This window comes from Euleptes europaea, chromosome 1, assembly GCF_029931775.1.
Source record: "Euleptes europaea isolate rEulEur1 chromosome 1, rEulEur1.hap1, whole genome shotgun sequence".
Classification (NCBI taxonomy): domain Eukaryota; kingdom Metazoa; phylum Chordata; class Lepidosauria; order Squamata; family Sphaerodactylidae; genus Euleptes; species Euleptes europaea.
This window is the reverse complement of record NC_079312.1, coordinates 30,074,858-30,095,757: the sequence shown is the minus strand read 5'-3', so window position 1 is coordinate 30,095,757 and position 20,900 is coordinate 30,074,858. Positions and strand designations below refer to the sequence as shown.

Below are 20,900 nucleotides of genomic sequence, written 5' to 3'. Positions count from 1 at the left end.
CTACAACTAATATCAGGAATCTCCGCTTTCTAGTTAGTTCAAATCACGCTTATGATGCTTATCAACCTGAGTTCAATCCCAACAGAAGTCAGTTTTAGGTAGTTGGCTCAAGGTTCAGCCTTCCATCCTTCTGAGGTTGGTAAAATGAGTACCCAGCTTGCTGGGGGTAAAGCGTAGAAGACTGGGGAAGGCAATGGCAAACCACCCCGTAGACATAGTCTGCCTAGTAAACATGATTTGACGTCACCCCATGGGTCAGTAATGACCCGGTGCTTGCACAGGGGACCACCTTTACCTTTTTAACCTATGAAAACCTATGCTACAATAAAGTACCCCAGGATTCCAGTTTATTTTTGCAGCAACAGACCACTAACCCAGCTACTCTTGGGGATATAATTCCACTCTCTTTCTCAAGGTATCATTAAAAAAAAAGTAAAATGAGCTCTGGCCCTGAACTGTGAAAAGAAATCATTATGATGCTTCAGGTACCAAACCATCTCAATCCATCCCTGTGAATGATCCCTCCCTAGCAGCTAGTTGCAGAAGTTGCTTTGGATGTTTCAGATGATGCAGCTCCTACCTGCACACAAAGATTGGGATGGGGTCTCAGGCCGGGAAATTCCTGGAGCTCCTACAAGGTTTGGAAAGACTTTGTTATGTTGGATTCTCCGGCAAAGGCTGCAGCCCGAGATCTTTATGCACCACTTACTTATGCACACACCAGTACCCATACCACAGAAAGAAGGAGCGAGAGAGAGAGACAGAGGTCTTTTGGGCATGGGAGTTTTACCTGGGGTCCGATGCTCTCTTGACCCACACTTTTCTGTTACGAATCCTAAAAAATGCTTTCCATGTTGTTGTTTGCCCTGGAGAAAGTCCTGGGGTTACAGAGTACTTCAGAATCACCAGCAGAAATCCGGAAGCATCTGAGTCCTCACCCCTTGTAAACACAGCTTTGTAATTGGCTGTAGTGCTCACGGTGAGAAAAACATCACCCCTTCCCCTGTCCAGCTCCCCTCTCCCGCACTTTGGCTTATGCATGGAAATGGCGCCAATTTGACCCGGGCTGATCTCAGGGAAGATCGAAGAATCGCGTTACAACAGGACCAGGAAGACCTGTACATTGTGCGGGCTGGGAGTGAGGTCATCTCTAAGGGACAGAAAACTCATGCATAACCCCAACGAAAAACCGAGTCGGACCAGCGGAGAAAGTAAGTCAAAGTGCCCATACATAAAAGACCAGAGAGAGAAAAACGCTCCACTCAAAATCCACTCAGCCCTGCTGCAGGGTTGTCAGATGTCCAGGGCCCCATTTAAAAGAGTCGCCTCCTCCTCCAACACAGGTCTCTGAATTTCCACATTTCCATAGAACACAAATCTTACTTCACCCCTACAGAGCACACGCTTCTGAGATGTCCATATTACAAGGAGTCCAGATCAAAATATCTCCAGCCAGTGTTAGTTGGATTTCTTGATGAATCTGATGTGGCTAAACTGGAATATCTATTGTCTGATAGAAACCACTGGGTCTCCAGACAAGTAGCTAAATTCTGTCTTGGGATATGCAAGACACGGGGAAACAATATTAAAGCTGATGCAGAGTTTTAAACCCATTTGACTAGCTCAAATGTTCATGCAGCTTTTTTTTTTTATGTTGTTGTTGATGTATTGAACTAGTGCTGTTTTAATGACGTTTTAACTTTGTAATACTGGTCAAGTACCGCAATAAATTATACTACTAATCTTACTTCACCTGCAGGCTAGCATTCCCCACATGTATGCAACATTGGTCTCCAACCCTTCCTTCCCCACCTCGCCCACATTTCTCCTCCCCACCATTAGCTGTACTCACATTTGGAGTGAGGGCCAGGCGCAGCTTGGAGTGGAGCGGGTAGCAAGCAGGCCAGTCTCCCCTCCAGCAGGGGACTAGCTCCCCTGAGAGGTCACATGGCGCGGAAAGAGAGAGACTCAGTGTTCCATCGAAGGCTGTTATTAGCTCGAGGCGGCTCCGTGCCCAGGACCTGGCAAGAGCTTCTGCATCTGAGACAGGAAGTGAGTCATCACAAAAACTCTTGTACAAGCCAAGACTGTCCTCTACCTGTATGTGCTCAAACGGACAGGCATCAATCATCCTTTCCGCAGTATGCAGGCCATGACAATTCTTCCAGGAGCGCATCATATAAGAGTATTCTGGCCCTCAAGGTCTTATGCGCAGGTGGGGATTCTAGGCTTTTAAAAATTGGTTTCCGTATTTTACTCAAGCAACAAAATTGGGGAAGGACCATCAAGTACCCGTTTCACATGCAGAAGGTCCCACAGCGTCTCCTGCTTAAAAGGATCTCAGAGAGCAGATATTCCTTTGCCTGAGCAAAACCTGGAGGCCCCTGCCAGTTAGTTACATGCGCCACTAGGAGGAGGAGAAGAAGACGTGGTTTTTATACCCTGATTTTCTCTGCCTTTAAGAAGTCTCAGAGCAGCTTACAGTCACCTTTCCTTCCTCTCACCACAACAGACACCTTTTGAGGTAGGTGAGGCTGAGAAAGTTCTGAGAGAACTGTGACTGGTCTAAGGTCACCCAGCTGGCTTCATGTGGAAGAGTGGGGAAACCAACCCAGTCCGCCAGATTAGCATCTGCCACTCATGTGGAGGAGTGGGGAAACAAACTTGGTTCACCAGATTGGAGTCCGCAGATCATGTGGAGGAGTGGGGAATAAAACCCAGTTCTCCAGATTAGAGTGCAGTGCACTGCTCCTAACCACTACACCATGGCGGCTCTCTATAAGGCAGCTTCGCATACAAAGTTTTGGTTTTCTATCAATTTTGTGTTGCTCTGTTACATAAGTGTTATAAAACTCCAAAAATTAAAGAGGAAATAAAAAATAAACTGACAGTATCTTAGGAGCCAGGAATCATGGCAGCTTCAAGAATCCCATTCTCTACATGTATCTCATCCCTGTCCCCTCCGCCATTTCTCTTCCCCCACCTTGCAATACTCATCCTGAAGCTATCAATTACAGTATTCACCATGCTGCCAGTTAAGTTAGAAAAGGCCAGATTCAGTGAGGCTCAATATTCCACAGTTATTCAGGCAATACTTGTAGCGTTGCCAATTTTGGCTTAGAAAATTCTTGGAGATTTGGGGGCAGTGCCTGGGAAAGGCAGAGTTTGGAAAGGAAAGGGAACTCAGCAGAGATGCGATGCCGCAGAGTCTACCCTCTAAAACTGCCACTTCCTCCAGGTTTCCATCTTCTGGGCATTTGTTGCCATCTTCTGGGCATGGTGTAGAGGTTACTGGGGGTGTGGGGGGGAGGTAGTTGTGAATTTCCTGCATCATGCAGGGGGTTGGACTAGATGACCCTGGTGGTCCCTTCCAACTCTGTGATTCTAAAACTCTATGAACTGATCTCTGTAGGCTAGAGAGTGGACAAAGTTAAGCATGAAAAATTATGGTTGCACTATAATTTGGATTAGGGTTGCCAACCTCCAGGTACTAGCTGGAGTTCTCCCGCTATACAATTGATCTCCAGCTGATAGAGATCAGTTCCCCTGGAGAAAATGGCCACTTTGGCCATTGAATTCTATGGCATTGAAGTCCCTCCCCTCCCCAAACCATGCCCTCCTCAGGCTCCGCCCCAAAAACCTCCTGCCGGTGGCGAAGAGGGACCTGGCAACCCTAATTTGGATATGTATTTTATGTTTGTTTTTAACCTGTCTTTAGGACTAGAAATGCTGAGAAAGGGTGAGGAAGGATGCTAAAAACGTTTCTCATACCTCTCGCAAAGGGGCACAGGTAACTTCGAGGCGGGTCTTCAGCCTTGGGCCATATCTACAAACAAAAGCAGAATAATGTGTGAACACACACACATACACACACACACACACACACACGATCCCCAATGATCCTGAGGAAGAGTGTGGGGGATGAGAATGTCTTTGGGCCTACTGAAAGTGCTCCCCCTCATCACAATCATCCCCTGCACACATGAGATTAGAGTCAGAGACCTAACCAAGGTTTCATGTGCAAACAAATCCCGGCATTATTATTTTAGAAAAATACCTACTAGGCCAAAGAGACTGACCACATACCCCCACCCCTTTGAATAAGTACTGTGATTCTGCAAAGAAAGGGGCAGATATGGACACAGGTGATAGAATAGGGTTGCCAACCTCCAGGTGGTTGGCTGGAGATTTACCTCTATTACAACTGATTTCCAGGCGACAGAGCTCAGTGCCCATGGAGAAAATGGCCGCTTTGGCAATTGGAGTCTATGGCATTGAAGTCCCTCCCCTCCCCAAACCTCGCCCTCCTCAGGCTCCACCCCCAAAATCTCAGGTATTTCCCAACCCGGGGCTGGCAGTCTTATGCTAGAATAATACTGAGATGAATAGGAAAGGGACTTTATTGTGAGGCATCCACCATCCTTACCTGCAGGCAGAGACAATGGAACACCTCTGAAAGAGGCACGCTCACATTCTCAGGTCCAGTCTAAAGACAAGAATAAGAAGGGAGAAAGGAGTGAAAACGGTAAGCGGCAGACACTGGCTGAAATCAGGCTCCTCCCACCTCATTAACAGTGCAACCCTACAGCAGTGTTACATCCTTCTGGATCTGCTGATTTCAGACTACTTTCAAGGATGAACTCTGCCTACGATCACACTGTACTGACCTTGACAGACAAACAGCCTGATTCAATATAAGGCAGCTTCCTGTTTTCAGGCATCAACAGCCTCCTGGCCTTGACACCCTAAGGAGTTGTTTGGGTTTCTTGACCCAACAACCACCCCTGTCTTGAGCAGGTGTGTCATTAGGGTTGTCAACCTCCAGGTACTAGTTGGAGATCTCCTGCTATTACTACTGATCTCCAGCCGATAGAGATCAGTTCACCTGGAGAAAATGGCTGCTTTGGCAATTGGACTCTATGGCATCGAAGTCCTTCCCCTCCCCAAACCCCGCCCTCCTCAGGCTCCGCCCCCAAAACCTCCAGGTATTTCCCAACCAGGAGCTGGCAACCCTAGGTGTCATCACCAACCTCCTGGTGCAGTCTGGAGTCCTCCCAGAATTACAAGTGACCCCCTGATTATAGATATATCAGCTTCCCTGGAGGAAATGGTTGCTTCTGAGGTACGGTTGCCAGCTCCAGGTTGGGAAATACCTGGAGATTTTGGGGGCGGAACCTGAGAAGGGCAGGGTTTGGAGAGGGGAGGGACTTCAATGTCATAGAGTCCAATTGCCAAAGCGGCCATTTTCTCCAGGGGAACTGATCCCTGTCCCCAGGAGGTCAGTTGTAATAGCAGGAGATCTCCAGCCACCACCTGGAGGTTGGCTACCCGATTCAGAGGGCAGAGTCTATAGCATCCCTTTCCTACTGAATTGCCTCCCTTCCCCCAACTCCACCCTCCCCAAGCATCTCCCACAAATCTCCAGGAATTTCCCAAACCTGCGTTGGCAACCCTGTGAGCAGGATCTTCACTCACCAGCTGCTTAGGGTGATCCAGCCCTTTATGCTCTCGTGTCTGGTTCAGATACAGCCACAGAGAGAAGTTCTGTCCTAGGGGGAAATTCCTCACTTGCACCACAGCCTCTTCTGCACCAGTAAAGACCTCCAGGCTGGGAACTGCAATTGAAAACAATCATGTATTTCTTTATGTATTTTACATAACATACATATATGTATGTATAAAGAAACAGAATATAAAATACATTGCAAACCAAAAAAATACAATAATAAAATACAAGTATCAAATATTAATAATCTAACAGACTTTGCTGCAACATATACTTTTAACCTAAGATATTATAGTTGCTTTCATGCATTCACTTTCTCTAGTCTACCTTTGCAAACCTTGACCTCGCTCCCTATACATTTTAAGTAGTTTTATATTTATTAAAAAAATATATCTTATATGTTCCCTCTTTCTGTGCTTAACTCTAATGCTATATATTAATACATTCTAAATATTTTAACTTTAACTAATTTATGAAATCTTATTCAAAATATTCTGAACATTATATAAAATATTCTAAATATTACATAAAATGTAGGTTCAATTAGTCACATAATTATAATTGATTCAATCAATTATCTCTTAATTATACTAATACTTTACCTTACATTTATTTATTTGTTTATTTATTTACTTATTTATTTATTTATTTTTGGTTTGGTTTCTACCCTGCACATTTCTGGCCAAGCCGGGCTCAGAGCGGCTTCCAACACTCAATACATATAATAATACCACATACATTTAAAAGCATAACTTTAATCTAATTTTTATAAAATCCCAGTTTATAGTTTACAGATTCAGATGGCGCCTATACTACATAACCACCTTATATAGATGGACTATCTATAGCAGGGGTGGGGAACCTCAGGCCCAGGGGCCGTATGCGGCCCCCGAGGACATTTTTTGTGGCCCTCGGGAGTTCCGGGGCCCTGCTGCAGAGGCGGGGTGCAGGGCGGCCCTCCCAGAGGGTGATTACAGTGGTGCTGCGGCGCCCTTTGGACCTCCTCTCACCGACTGTCGGCTGTTGAGCAGCGAGAGGGAGGGGGAAAAAGGCTGGCGGCTCCCGGCGGCAGAGCATGCATGCAGGAGCCAATTGGGCTTCGGGGGGGCCCTTTTGTGGACTCTGGGGAGGAAAGGGCATGGAGACCTGGGCCCAGTCGCGCGGGGCTCTGTGCGCCGCCGGGTGTGTGTGTGGGCAGGGGAGGCTGGGGCCCGGTCGCGTGAGGCCAGCGGGTGTGTGTGTGTGGGGGGAAAGGCATTTATCTCTTTTCTTCCTCTTTTTCTTTCACTCTTTCTCCTTTATCTCCCTCTTTTTCTGTCTCTTTCTTTGTCTCCCTCCGTCCTTTTCTTTGTCTCCCTTCATCCTTTTCTTTCTTTCTCCCTCTCTCTCCATTTCTTTCTCCCTTTCTCTCCCTTCCTCCCTTTTCCTCTTTCTCTGTTTTCCTTCCTCCCTTGCCGATCGACTGTGGGCTGTGCCCCCATGGCACCTCGTTTGCTCGGGCGCACTGCTGGCTGCCCTTCCACCTGGGAGGGAGGAGTGGGGGCACCCTGCAGGCCTTCTCTGTGTGGCTTCCCCTGGTGTTGCCAACCTCCAGGTGGTGGCTGGAGACCAGGCAACCCTAGCCTCTTTCCCCCCCCCCCCCACCGGGAGATCTACACCTGGTATGGCCCCTGAATGATGTCATAAATGTGCAAATGGCCCTTGGCAGGAAAAAGGTTCCCCACCCATGATCTATAGGGTTGCCAGCTCCCTGGTTGAGGACAGCCAGACAATCATGAGAGTCAAACAATTTGATGTCACTAATAATTACAGTGCCCTGACCTGGATAGTCATGGCTAGCCTGATCTCAGATCTCAGAAGCTAAGCAGGGTCAACCGTGTTTTCTATTGGTGGCCAATTTGCAGCCACTTGGGCGACTGGAATGAGCCACCCACTTTTATTATTAGAGACAGTAACAAGTGAACAAAAACAGAAAACCTGAACCCATGAAGCTGCCTTACACTGAATCAGACCTTCGATCCCATCACCTCCAACCTGACCCTTTTAGCGGGAGATGCCGGAGATTGAACTGGAGCATGAAAATACATCCCTTTGGGAATTATGAATGCAATCCGTGATTGAAAATCTTATACCAGACGCACAAAAAAATTAGTTTGATTCTTGGATTAGCTTCTCTCCGGACAATGAGCATATATTAAGCTGATGAAGCCATCGAAACGTGTCCTGACCGGTTACACGTCCTCCTTTATGATTTTTCTCTTCTTTGATCCTCCTACCCGATCTCCAGAGGGGCTTGGTTGCACTCACCTGCACGGCTTTGCCGCAAGCATTCCTCCGTTTACTCCTCCAGATCGGTTTTGAACTTTTCTTGCCGTGCACTTTTCGGACAGCATTGCAGAGTGACAAATGAACTTATACCTTACTAATCACCCTTTTTGGGAAGATTGTACATGCAACTTTTGACACAATCAGTTGTATAAGGTTTTCTTTGATACAAAGTTTGTTGTATTGATGTTACACGAATACACGAATGTGCGTATAATTTGTATTTGTTTTTGTTTTTCTTGGTTATTTCTATAGGAATTGGTGCATGCTTTAATGCTCATTAAACTTTGTATTAATTCAATGCAGTGTTACTAATTCAGATACTGGTACATTATGTGGAGCCCTCGTGCTGTTTATTCCCTTAGTCACCTGGAGGTTGGCAACTCTAGGATTCACTCCTCCTTTTAGTCATGGAATTGTTTCACTGAACTCTCCCTATGCCTGGGGGCACCTCTGCTATGGTTCACAGGGTTCATTCCTACAAATAAATTACGATAAACGGGCCTATCTGAGCTTGTGCCAAAGGCGCCCAAATGACGCAAATAGAATACACCATGCAAATCAAGATCTATGCAAATCTGAGCATTCAGGAGGCACGACCAATGTGTTCTCAGAATTCTCTCTTGGGGATGCCAAATCCTCCACCGGATTCCATGCCTGCGCTGTAATTACAAACCTGCATTTAAAGGGGCGGGGACTTGATTTGAGTTTGGAGACTGCTGTTGCAGAGATTCCCAACAGGAAAGTGTGGGCCCAGCGAGCAGCGACCCTCAGGTAAAACTCCCATGCATAAATGACCTGTTAGTTACAGGGAGACCTCTCCTTCTAGCCCAGTGCTGTCTACCAGGACTGGCATTGGCTTTCCAGGATCTCAGGCAGAGAAAAATCTTACTCAACACCTGAGAAAGCCTTTCATTTGAGGTGCTAGGGACTGAATCCAGGGTTATCAGCTTCTAAAGCATATGTTCTGCCATTATGACAGCCTCTCCCTATAACTTTAACACTCAGGTCATTTATGCATGGGGGTTTTACCTGAGGGTCACTGCTTGCTGGGCCCACACTTTCCTGTTGGGAATCTCTGCACCAGCAGTCTCCAAACTCAAATCAAGTCCCCGTCCCTTTAAATGCAGCTTTGTAATTATAATGCTTACTGTGAGAGAAATCCTCCCCAAACACAATTGATGCATTAAAAAAAAAAACTTTAAGAACAAAAAACAAAAAAAATGAAGCAATCTGAAAGGGTGGGGGGGAATCCAAGCCTTGGTTTTAAAAAGCTTTTCTTCTGCTCAGAAAGAGCTCCGAGGAAGCAGGAAGTATTTGAATCCCCGCCTCTGTACATGCTGCTTTGTAATTGGCTGTGAGCGAAACCAAGCTTGTGTTCCCTGCACTTTGCCTTCTGCATGGGGATTTCACCAGGGCTTTGCTCAGGGAAGATGGAAGAATCGAATTAACAGAAGAATGGGAAGACCCGGACATTGCGAGGGCTGGGCACAGGTCATCTCTAATGGACGGAAAACTCATGCATAACTCCAAGGAACAACCGATTCAGATCGGGGGCAAACATGAGTGAAAGTACCCATGCATAAACAACCTTTGTCAAATCTGAACACTGTCAAGTTTTATCTGCGTGTTAATATGACTACTTAATAAGTAGGAAGGCCAACTAGAAATACTTTGAGCCCCTTCCAGTCCTGAGATTGATTCTATGCTTTGCCCTGCTTTCAAGTACTCAGTTACCTGATGCTGGAGACAAACAAAAATATATTTCCATCCTGCCATGTAAGTGAACCCCCTTGGGGGATCTGACTGGCTGATAAATAGGGTTGCCCAACCTCCAGGTAGTGGCTGAGATTACAAGTGATCTCCGGGCAACAGAGCTCAGTTCACCTGCAGAAAACGGCTGCTTTGGAAGGTGGACTCTATAGCATTAAACCCCATTGAAGTCCCTCCCCTCCCCAAGCCCTCCCCTACTCAGGCTCCACCCCAAAACTCTCCAGGTATTGCCCAACCTAGAGCTGGCAACCCTACTGATGAACCTTAGGTTTGTACCCAGAAAGGACAATTTTTATATTTCAGGAAGTTATAGTGGAAGCGTCTGAATCAAACATGGAGTATGGCTGATCCCTGCCTTTGTCAAGGGAACGGTATGGACTGGACGTTGGCATCTCTACGTACCTTGGCAGAGCCGGACAGCATCTTTTGCATTACGCCAGCTGCAGTCTATAGGAAGAAAACACCAGTAAATAAATCAGTAAGGAGGGCTGGAGGGTGATCATCATCTGAGATGGCGCTCTTCCCCAGATGGGCACTCACTTGGTCCATAGTGTGTGTGTTTTAGTACAGGCACAGATTCATAAGTGGGGCTGGTGAAGGCCGTGATGTGCATCTCCCCACTCAGAGCAACTGGGAAGCAGTCAAACTGGAGAGAGCCCTGGAGTGGAAGGGAACAAGGCGAAGAGAGACATTACATTGCCAATGGTCACAGCACGTTTTTTTATCTGTGGTGGTGTCATCCCCATTTTCACATCACATGCCAGCATTTTATGTACCAGTCATCAGTCACGCCCATTCCTGTATGGTTCTCGTATGCCTTCCACCTTTCAGTTTTGAAAGTGACACATATACAGCTATTTGTTTATACATATTCAGCCATCACATTATTTTTTAAAAATCTGCCGCTTTAACGATACAGAAGCATTTGCAAAAGTCATCCAAGATTGGTACATAAGAACATAAAAAAAGAACATAAGAAAGGCCACGCTGGACCAGACCAAGGTCCATCAAGCCCAGCAGTCTCTTCACACAGTGGCCAACCCGGTGCCTCTAGGAAGCCCCCAAACAAGACGACTGCAGCAGCACCATCCTGCCTGTGCTCCACAGCACCTAGACAGGAGATGGGTTGATGATGACATGGGCACTAGCCAAGCAGCACTGTCCACGGCTGGTCTGACCCCATTCAAATGTAATCACTGCAAAAAAGCCGCAGAAGAGGGCACCAGAGATCATCCCCAGGAGAAATTAAAGATATGTTTTGACCCAATGTAGCGAAGGCACTTCCAAACAGCCCTACCGTGGTACAAATGTTACATCCATCTTCACCTTTAGTGGAAAGGCAGTTCCACGGACAACCTAGTGCGGAGTGTTGTGTGAAAGGGGGAAAGAAGGAGCAGGAGGAATATTGCTTCGTCTCTGGATCCCCTAAGGCTGTTATGGCTACACACCCTGAATTCAAGGAATATTGCCAAACCTATCAATGATTGCTGTATTCAGCATTAGTCACCTGAACAGGAAGGAAAAAAACAACACTCATTTGTACCTGGGATACCAATGATTTATTACCACCTGTCTATTAATAATAATGAGCCCAGCCTTGGCCAGGGAGTGAGGGGTACAACATTAAATAAATAAATAAATGATGCAATGCATAATCTAGATGCATATATTTACATGTGTAGTTAACTATCATGTACTGTATCTAATAGTAATGTTTGGCTCTACCATGAGACAAAAAACCTGTAAGGGGGCTCACTAGGGTTGCCAGGTCCCTCTTCGCCACCGGTGGGAGGATTTTGGGGTTAGCCTGAGGAGGGTGGGGTTTGAGGAGGGGAGGGATTTCAATGCCATAGAGTCCAATTGCCAAAGCGGCCATTTTCTCTATTGGCTGGAGATCAGTTGTAATAGCAGGAGATCTCCAGCTAGTACCTGGAGGCTGGCAACCCAAGGGCCAACCCAGGGCTAGACTATATCTTTCTGCAAACTTGGGCTAACTGTCAAGTTTGCCTCAAAACATGAAAGCTGAGAAAAAATAATTAAGTGTAAACCTACTCCCCGCCCCCAATAATTAGCAATGAATGTTCTTATGCAAAAAAAATCCTAGCCATGTAATGTGAAAATGTTTTTAAAAGACAAGAAACAGCACAAGGGAATAGGGTTGGCAGCTCTGGGTTGAGAAATACCTGGAGTTTTTGGGGATGGAGCCTGGGGAGGGGCGGGTTTGGGGAGGGACCTCAGCAGGGTCTAATGCCATCCAGTCCACCCTCCAAAGCAGCTATTTTCTCCAGTTGATCTGTCGCCTGGAGATAGGGTTGCCAGCTCCAGGTTGGGAAATAACTGGAGATTTTCGGGGTGGAGCCTGAGGAGGTCGGGGTTTGGAGAGGGACGGACTTCAATTTCATAGAGTCCCATTGCCAAAGTGGCCATTTTCTCCAGGGGAACTGATTTCTACCGCGTTGAGATCAGTTGTAATAGCAGGAGATTTCCAGCTAGTACATGGAGGTTGGCAATCCTACCTGGCGATCACTTGTAATAGCAGAAGATATCCAGGTGCCACCTGGAGGTTGGCAAGCCTAACATGGAAGGGAGGAAATTGGGGGTTTGGGTGGGTTGTGGAGGGGAGCAGAAAACAGGCAATTGGGCAAGTTGTGAAAATGGAAGGAAAACATTTCCAGTAACTGGGCATTTGGGGGAGAGAAAGGGGGAAATTGACAATTGGGCAGAAAAGAAACAGGTGACAAATCAGAGTCAGAACAGGAGGGGAAGAATTGGGGCTGTAAGGGATAGGATTCACCACCCGCAAGTCCTTATGGGTCCCTTTTTTGCATGCCTATAAAGTGCTGTTTAGCGTGTTACAGTGCCTACCTAAAATCTATGCACAGACAAGTTGAGAATTATTTCATAAATAAATCTGGGGTTAATTACTGTACCTCCCTAGAAAGCTGGATGTCTTCAAAATGGGGATTGCCACACAAATTCCTTATCGGCACGTTTAATCTAAAACGATAATACACTTCTGATTAATTCTCAAGGGTAGGTCTAGGCAAAGTATTCAGCATGGAAGCTCACACAGAAGTGCATCAGGATGATGAAGACTGCAGCTGATTTGCATGGTGCAATGACTCCTTGGGAATTGTGGTTTGGCTGGGAAAGGATGGGGAAGTTTAATGAACTCGGCACATTTTGCTTGGGGGAGGACGTGGCTTCTACTGCCTGCCTCAAGTCTTCAACATGGGATGGACTAAAGCTGACTTAAATAAAGGGACAGAATCATAGAGTTGGAAGGTACCACCAGGGTCATCTAGTCCAACACCCTGCGCAATGCAGGAAATTCACAACTACCTCCCCCCTCCACACCCCCAGTGAGCCCTATTCCATGCCCAGAAGATGGCCAAGATGCCCTCCCCTCATGATCTGCCTAAGGTCATAGAATCAGCATTGCTGACAGATGGTCATCTAAGGTAAAGGTCCCCTTTGCAATCACCGGGTCAATACTGACCCATGGGGTGATGTCACATCCCGACGTTTACTAGGCAGACTTTGTTTACAGGGTGGTTTGTCAGTGCCTTCCCCAGTCATCTTCCCTTTACCCCCAGCAAGCTGGGTACTCATTTTACCGACCTCGGTAGGATGGAAGGCTGAGTCAACCTTAAGCCGTCTACCTGAAACTGACTCCCGTCGGGATCGAACTCTGCTCGAGAGCAGAGCTTGGACTGCAGCACTGCAGCCACGGGGCTAGATGGCCACCTAGCCGCTTCTTAAAAACCTCCAAGGAAGGAAAGTTCACCACCTCCCGAGGAAGCCTGTTCCACTGAGGAACCGCTCTGTTAGAAAATTCTTCCTAATGCCTAGACGGAAACTCTTTTGATTTAATTTCAACCCGTTGGATGGGAGATCTCCAAGGAATACCGGGGTCATGGCACGAAGGCAGGCAATGGCAAACGATGTCTGAACCTCTTTTGCCTTGAAAACCCTATGGAGTTGCCATGAGCCCAGCTGTGCCTTGATGGCACTGTCCGCCACCACCAGATATGGTGAGTCCCAACATTCATCTGAGGAATATATTGCGCGCTCTGCAAGGTTCTTAATCTGAAAGGGTTGCCACCAAATCCGCCCCACTTGGAAAATCTCACTATATGGATTGCAAAGGGTTGAATTCTTTTTTACTCGCTTGTTTCTTATCCGAGAGTATTTTTGCCTCTTGATTTTTTTCAGACACATCTCTGTGGCTGTGTTGGGGGGAAGCTGCAGAGAGGTCTGGTGAGCTGGTTGGAGAAGCTATATATGAGCCCTTAGCCCTGTCAATTAATTAATTACAGGGTAGGTGTGGATATGTACTCCTTTCACCACCTCCCGCAGCAAACATGAGGACACAATATGTTATATTATGCATTTACAACCCACTGTTATTATAAAGATACTTTTTAATCTTGAACTAACAACTCGTTTGCGTGGGCAGGAATCCAGGAGCGTTTTAGCCACACACACACACACACACACACACTCAGATCACTCTTTAGTGAGCCAGCGTGGGGTAGTGGCTAAGAGAGGTGGTTTAGAGCGGTGGACTCTGATCTGGAGAACCGGGTTTGATTCCCCAATACTCCACATGAGCTGCGGAGGCTAATCTGGTGGACTGGGTTGGTTTCCCCACTCCTACACACAAAGCCAGCTGGGTGACCTTGGGCAAGACACAGCTCTGTTAGAGCCCTCCCAGCCCCACCTACTTCACAGGGTGTCTGATGTGGGGAGGGGAAGGCGATTGTAAGCCGGTTTGAGTCTCCCTTAAGTAGTTGAGAAAGTCGGCATATAAAAACCAGCTCCCTCCTACTACTTCTTGGTAATTCTGACCTCCAGTCACTTCACCCTCAGGCTACTTGCTCATCCCATGATGATATAGGGTAGCCAATTCTGGGTTGGGAAATTCCTGGAGGTTTGGGTGAGGAGCCTGTGTAGGGTTGCCAGGCATGGCATGGCCTCTGGCGGGAGGCATTGGGAGGTGGGTACTTACTGTTGCGGGAGTGGCGATCTGTGTCAGCACGTGATGACATCACTTCTGGCACAATGCAGAAATGTTGGCATCGTACTGGGGGGGCGCTCTAGCACCTGCTACAACTTCCCCCCCAGTACTACAACTCCCCCCCCCCAGTGAGATGCCGGCGCTTGCGCATGGCACCGGAAGTGATATTGCGTGCTGACACAGGTCGCTGCCCCCCCCTTTTGTCTGGCCTGCTCCCACCCACCAAGCAGCTGAGTGCTGGCGAGCAGCGGCAGTAATCGCCGGGAGATTGCCTGCCATTAGCGGGCACCTGGTAACCCTACTGTGGAGGGCAGAGTTACAGGAGGGGAGGCAGCTCAACAGGGATGTGATGCCAAAGAGTCCATCTTTAGGGTTGCCAACCCCCAGGTACTAGCTGGAGATCTCCTGCTATTACAACTGATCTCCAGCCAATAGAGATCAGTTCCCCTGGAGAAAATGGCCGCTTTGGCAATTGGACTCTATGGCATTGAAGTCCCTCCCCATCCCAAACCCCGCCTTCCTCAGGCTCCGCCCCAAAACCCTCCTGCCAGTGCTGAAGAGGGACCTGGCAACCCTATCCATCCTCCAAAGCAGCCATTTTCTCCAAGGGAACTAATCTCTGTAGTCTGGAGATCAGTGGTAATTCTGGGGGGATTTTCAGGCTCCACTGGGAGGTTGACAACCTTAAAAATAGAAGGGTGGCAAACTCTGTCTATCTTAGGGTTGCCAACTGCCAGGTAGTAGCAGGAGATCTCCTGCTAATTCAACTGATCTCCAGCCAATAGAGAGCAGATCACTTGGAAAAAAATGGCCACTTTGGCAATTGGACTCTATGGCACTGAAGTCCCTCCCCTCCCCAAACCCCGCCCTTTTCAGGCTCCGCCCCCAAAATCTCCCGCCGGTGGCAAAGAGGGACCTGGCAGCCCTAGTCTATCTAGATATCACATTTTTACCCTGACCTTCCTCTAAATAGTTTACCCCCTTTCCCCCATTTTACCCTCACAACAATCCTGTGCAGCATGCCTTAGTAGGGTTGCCAACCTCCAGGTGCTAGCTGGAGATCTCCTGTTATTACAACTGATCTCCAGCCAATAAAGATCAGTTCCCCTGGAGAAAATGGCCGCGTTGGCAATTGAAGTCCCTCCCCTCTCCAAACCCTGCCCTCTTCAGGCTCCGCCCCCAAAACCTCCAGCCAGTAGCGAAGAAGGACCTGGCAACCCTATGCCTTAGACCACTGGTTCCCAACCAGGGGTCCGTGAGAACTAAATTAAGGTCCACGAAACAAAGTTATAAACCCATAATAAATTAATATTTTCAATTAAAAGTTCTCTATTATAAAAATATATATTCAAATATTATTCTAAGTTTAATGTTTAACTAACAGTTATGATTAAAGTTTATTTTCAAATTCTCAGAATTTTTATTTTGAACCTTGGGGTCCCTGCACCGAACAAAAAAGTCCTAGTGGTCCCTGGTCAAAAAAAGGTTGGGAACCACTGCCTTAGACAGAGAAGCTGCCCCAGGATTGGGATGTTCAGGAGCCTGTGTCACATTACTGGCCCATCTCATGTGATCAGCTCATGTTATGTGAAACATCACTTTCAGCCTGCTTTTGCAATGTTGCTGGGTTGCAGAGGCAGAATTTTAAGTAGATTTCCTCTGTTGCAGGGCCTTCATGGCCATGCGCCCCACGGTGACCCTCCTCAGAAGGTCAACAGATGCTGAACAAATCATGCAGAATAAGCCAATATGTGCAAATCCATCTGGTATTTACAATGTATACCGCTCCCAGAATACCACTTACTATTTTGGCATAGATGTTCAGAGCGTACACAGGTCTGCCTATGGGTTGGGCATAGGGAGGAACTTGCGGACAGACTGACTCACAAATAGATTGAGACGTGCGGATCTCTGCCTGAAGGCCGAACCTGCTCCGCAAGTGGAAGGGAGCCGGCCACAGTCGCATTCCTTCCTAATCCCTTTTAAAAGAATAGAGTCTTTCTCACTGCATCACCATCCCACAAATAAGATGTTTCTTTCCCTTCCGTTACTTACGTTTTCCTTCACCCCTGCGGTTTCCACCGAAACCTCCATGTGTAGGATTTAACCAACAGTTTGCCTTTTGAGTTGACACACAGTGTAAGAGACACTCACCGGAGCTGGCCAGCAGCCGAGGCTCCCGTCACATCCAGTTTCTGTAGCATATATAAACCGTTTTGTTTTCATAACTTATTCTTATTGCAGTATTTTGGCATGGAGCACAGAGGGACAGCACAGAAAGTCACAGACTGGGAAGACTGTGGGGTGGAGGAGAGGGCGGGAACAATATACTGCTACCCGTCCGTATCCAGAGTGGGGGCTCAAACAGCTGCATCCATAAATGCAAACAGCAGGCTCCTAGTTAGGGTTGCCAGGTGCCTGTTAATGTCAGGCAACTGCTCGCCAATTAACAGGCCTGCCTGCCGCCTAGGGTTGCCAACCTCCAGGTGGTGGCTGGAGATCTCCCACTATTACAACTCATCTCCAGCCGATAGAGATCAGTTCCTCTGGAGAAAATGGCCGCTTTGGCAATTGGACTCTATGGCATTGAAGTCCCTCTCCTCCACAAACCCTGCTTTCCTATGCCTCTAAACCCAAAATCTCCAGGTATTTCCCAACCCAGAGCTGACAACCCTACTGCCACCCCTTAGCTAGCGGGTGGAAGAAACAGGCCAGCTAAAGGGTGGTACAATAATGTCCCTTCCGAGGTAAACTCAGAAGCAACAGGAACACTCTAGCACATCCCTAAAAAAAAAAAAGCCTCTATGGAAACCATAGAGGTTTTGGAGGAATATGCTAAAGTGTCCCCATCACTTCTGTGTTTGATGGGGACGCTCTAGCACATTCCTCCAAAATCTCTATGGTTTCCATAGGGTTTTTAGGGATGTTCTAGAGTGTCCCTGTCACTTCTGGGTTTAACCTGGAAGGGACATTATTGCATGCATGCACTGGCAAATTGGCTCCTCCACCAAAGCTCCCGCCAATGGCAAGTGGGGACTGGCAACCCAACTCTTCAGTGCCTCATTTTGTGATAGGTAGGGTTGCCAGGGCCCTCTTCACCACTGGCGGGAGGTTTTCGGAGCGGAGCCTGAGGAGGGCGGGGTTTGGGGAGGGACTTCAATGCCATAGAGTCCAATTGCCAAAGCGGCCCTTTTCTCCAGGCGAACTGATCTCTATCGGCTGGAGATCAGTTGTAATAGCAGGAGATCTCCAGCTAGTACCTGGAGGTCGGTGACCCTAGTGATAGGGCTATGCAGGAATAGACGAGTGGGCTAACATTTCCACTGCCTTTCTTAACTGAGCTCTCTGATCAGCATTTTAATGAAGAAAAAACTACTTGTTAGAAAACACATTTTCCCCTTTAGAATATTAACAGCCAAGAATGTCAAGCCACCTCTCTGGTTCCTCATAGCCCCAAGGCAAATTGAGGCAGCCGGTGCCTGCAATCAGCTTTTATGGATGAGATGGTTTGAGGCTTCACTCATATTCCTGTATGGATAATGGATACGTAGTATGGTTGTCAACTCCAGCTTGGGAAGTTCCTGGAGATTTGGGGGACGTGCCGGTGAGGGAGCCCACTGGATATGTGATGTCATTCTAGGACTTACGTTTCCCCCCAACGGTATACCATAAAGACAGGCCTCCAAAGCAGCTATTTGCTCCAGGGGAATTGATCACTATGGTTTGTAACCCTAATGGGTAGCAGTATACTCTCCCTGCCATTTCCAGCCACCTACCTCCTGTGTTGCGCCACGGTCATTTATCTGCATGGTTGCGAGGCAAACTGAGACTTCACAAGCCTGCAATTTGCATCATATGGACTGAACAGAGACTCAAGATCTTCACTTCTGTTTGAGCCCTGAGATGATAAAGGAACTGAAAGATAAAGGGTAATCTCAGCTCCCTCGCTGTATACCCGCACAGGGCTGTGCCAGCAGAATATTGGCCTGTGTCACTTACCAGGCTACTGTTGTGGCCACAAGGAAACAAAACTTCCACAAGCGCGCAGCGGAAGGAAGGGTATGTTTGGGCTGAGATCCAAATGTGCGTTCGTAGGAATTCTGGGAATAGAGAAAGAGTCAGGGAAAGTATGGTCAGAAGGGCCGAGGAGGGATTTTCATTAGGTGGGGAGGGATTGCTGTAGATTAGTCTTACCCTTATGACGTCCACCGGACTGCACGCCAGCCTTGCCAAATCTTCCATCTTGTTTCGCACCTAACGCCAACAACCCATAACACAAAATAAAAAAGGAGTGGAAGAGTTAGAACACTTCATTTATTTGCACAAATCAGTCATGTTCCAAGCTCAAAGAAAAACTTGAAGCAGGATTAAAACCACAGAAACCGACAGTGTAACAAACACAACTATCATCTGTACTCTTGAGACACTGACTCAGAGGCCCTCAAGGAGCTCTTTCAGCAGTTGCCCAGCAACTGCGTTGTGCAAGCCTCACACCTTTTCAATGGCTGGAAATAAAGGCTTGAGGAGGGAAGTGATAGAGACATGATAGAGGTCTATAAAATTATGCATGGTTTGGAGAGAGTGGACAGGGAGAAGTTTTTCTCCCTCTCCCATAATACTAGAACACGGGGTCATCTGCTGAAGCTGGAGGGTGAGAGATTCAAAACAGATAAAAGGAAGTCTTTCTTCACACAACGCATAGTTACACTGTGGAACTCCCTGCCCCAGGATGTGGTGATGGCTGCCAGCTTGGAGGGCTTTAAGAGGGGAGTGGACATATTCATGGAGGAGAGGGGTATTCATGGCTATTAGTTAGAATGGATACTAGTCATGCTGCATACCTATTCTCTCCAGGATCAGAGGAGCATGCCGAATATATTAGGTGCTTTGGAACACAGGCAGGATAGTGCTGCTGCAGTTGTCTTGTTTGTGGGTTTCCTAGAGGCACCTGGTTGGCCACTGTGTGAACAGACTGCTGGACTTGATGGGCCTTGGTCTGATCCAGCAGGGCCTTTCTTATGTTCTTATGAAGTGGTTAGCCTTTATGGGGGTGTACTTTCAGGATGGGAGGCGTATCTACAGTGTCTCGGTGTCAAAGATTAGATTAGATTAAAGGTAAAGGTAGTCCCCTGTGCAAGCACCGGGTCATTACTGACCCATGGGGTGATGTCACATTGTAACGTTTACTAGGCAGACGAGGTTTACGGGGTGGTGTGCCATGGCCTTCCCCAGACGTCTAGACTTTACCCCCAGCAAGCTGGGTACCCATTTTACCAACCTCGGAAGGATGGGAGGCTGAGTCAACCTTGAGCTGGCTACCTGAAACCAACTTTGGTCAGGATCAAGCTCAGGCCGTGAGCAGAGCTTTTGACTGCAGTACTGTGGTTTACCACTCTGCGCCACGGGGCTCCTGATAGGATAGATTAGATGTCAGTTTCTAGGCACAGATGCCCAGCACCGTCTTCCTCACCCTGCAGGCCAAGGTGTAGCATCACCTGCACGCAGGGAATGCAGTCCTGCTCCTGCTGGCACCGAAGGATGGTTGTCGTTTTCATCTTGGTCAGCCGCATGACTGGATCTAGCTCCGGCATTGGCACTGCTTCCCCTTGCATGCACACTCCATTTCCTGCTGTGAGGAGAGACACAAAAAATATATAATCTTTCTGTCTCTGAAGTGGGGGCTCAGCCACATATTACAACTTCTTCTTCTACATTTACTGTAAATATATATATATATTTTTAGCAAGTACAACCTCCAAGATTGCTTCATCAAGAACCTGGAAGAGGGACAGAGAAACACTGGTCTTTTATGCATGGCTGTTTCCCTCGCCGTCACCCCTCCAATGACTTTGGATCTTTGTTCTGATTATGCATGCCTTTTCCGACCGTCAGAGGTCACCGCGCTCTCCCCCTCCGTTTCCCTGCGTTTTGCCTGTGTTTTCAAATTTTGAGATAAAACAGGTCACTGAAAACACGGGGAAATGCAGGGGGAGAGCGCGGCGGCCTCTGACGGTCGGAAACAGCATGCATAATCAACCCAAAGACCTGAAGTCGTTGGAAGGGTGACCGTGAGGAAAACAGCCTTACATAAAAGGCCATTTACGCTTTCCTCCCTTGCTGTTTTCTGGCTGGAAGAAAATCCACACTGAAGAAAACTTAAATGAATCCTCGCCCCCCACCCAACCAGGATATAAGCAGCTGGGAGGGGGCTTTATTAGGGTTTCCAGGTCCCTCTTCGCCACCAGTAGGAAATTTGTGGGATGGAGCCTGAGGAGG

The 20,900-nt window shown here is 47.6% G+C and overlaps 1 protein-coding gene across 1 annotated transcript in view; it reads right to left on the bottom strand.

Moving 5' to 3' along the window:
• The window catches only part of IL17RC (interleukin 17 receptor C), a 45,060-nt gene extending 24,845 nt beyond the window's left edge, over positions 1 to 20,215 (bottom strand). The window contains exons 1-9 of the mRNA XM_056846576.1: positions 20,083 to 20,215; positions 18,624 to 18,724; positions 10,145 to 10,262; positions 10,007 to 10,051; positions 5,476 to 5,615; positions 4,427 to 4,486; positions 3,772 to 3,826; positions 1,853 to 2,040; positions 581 to 631 (exon numbers count right to left, since the gene is read on the bottom strand). Coding sequence (XP_056702554.1) covers positions 581 to 631; positions 1,853 to 2,040; positions 3,772 to 3,826; positions 4,427 to 4,486; positions 5,476 to 5,615; positions 10,007 to 10,051; positions 10,145 to 10,262; positions 18,624 to 18,724; positions 20,083 to 20,215 — 891 coding nt within the window. The remainder of the gene's footprint in view (positions 1 to 580; positions 632 to 1,852; positions 2,041 to 3,771; positions 3,827 to 4,426; positions 4,487 to 5,475; positions 5,616 to 10,006; positions 10,052 to 10,144; positions 10,263 to 18,623; positions 18,725 to 20,082) is intronic.
• Positions 20,216 to 20,900: the final 685 nt, after the last annotated feature.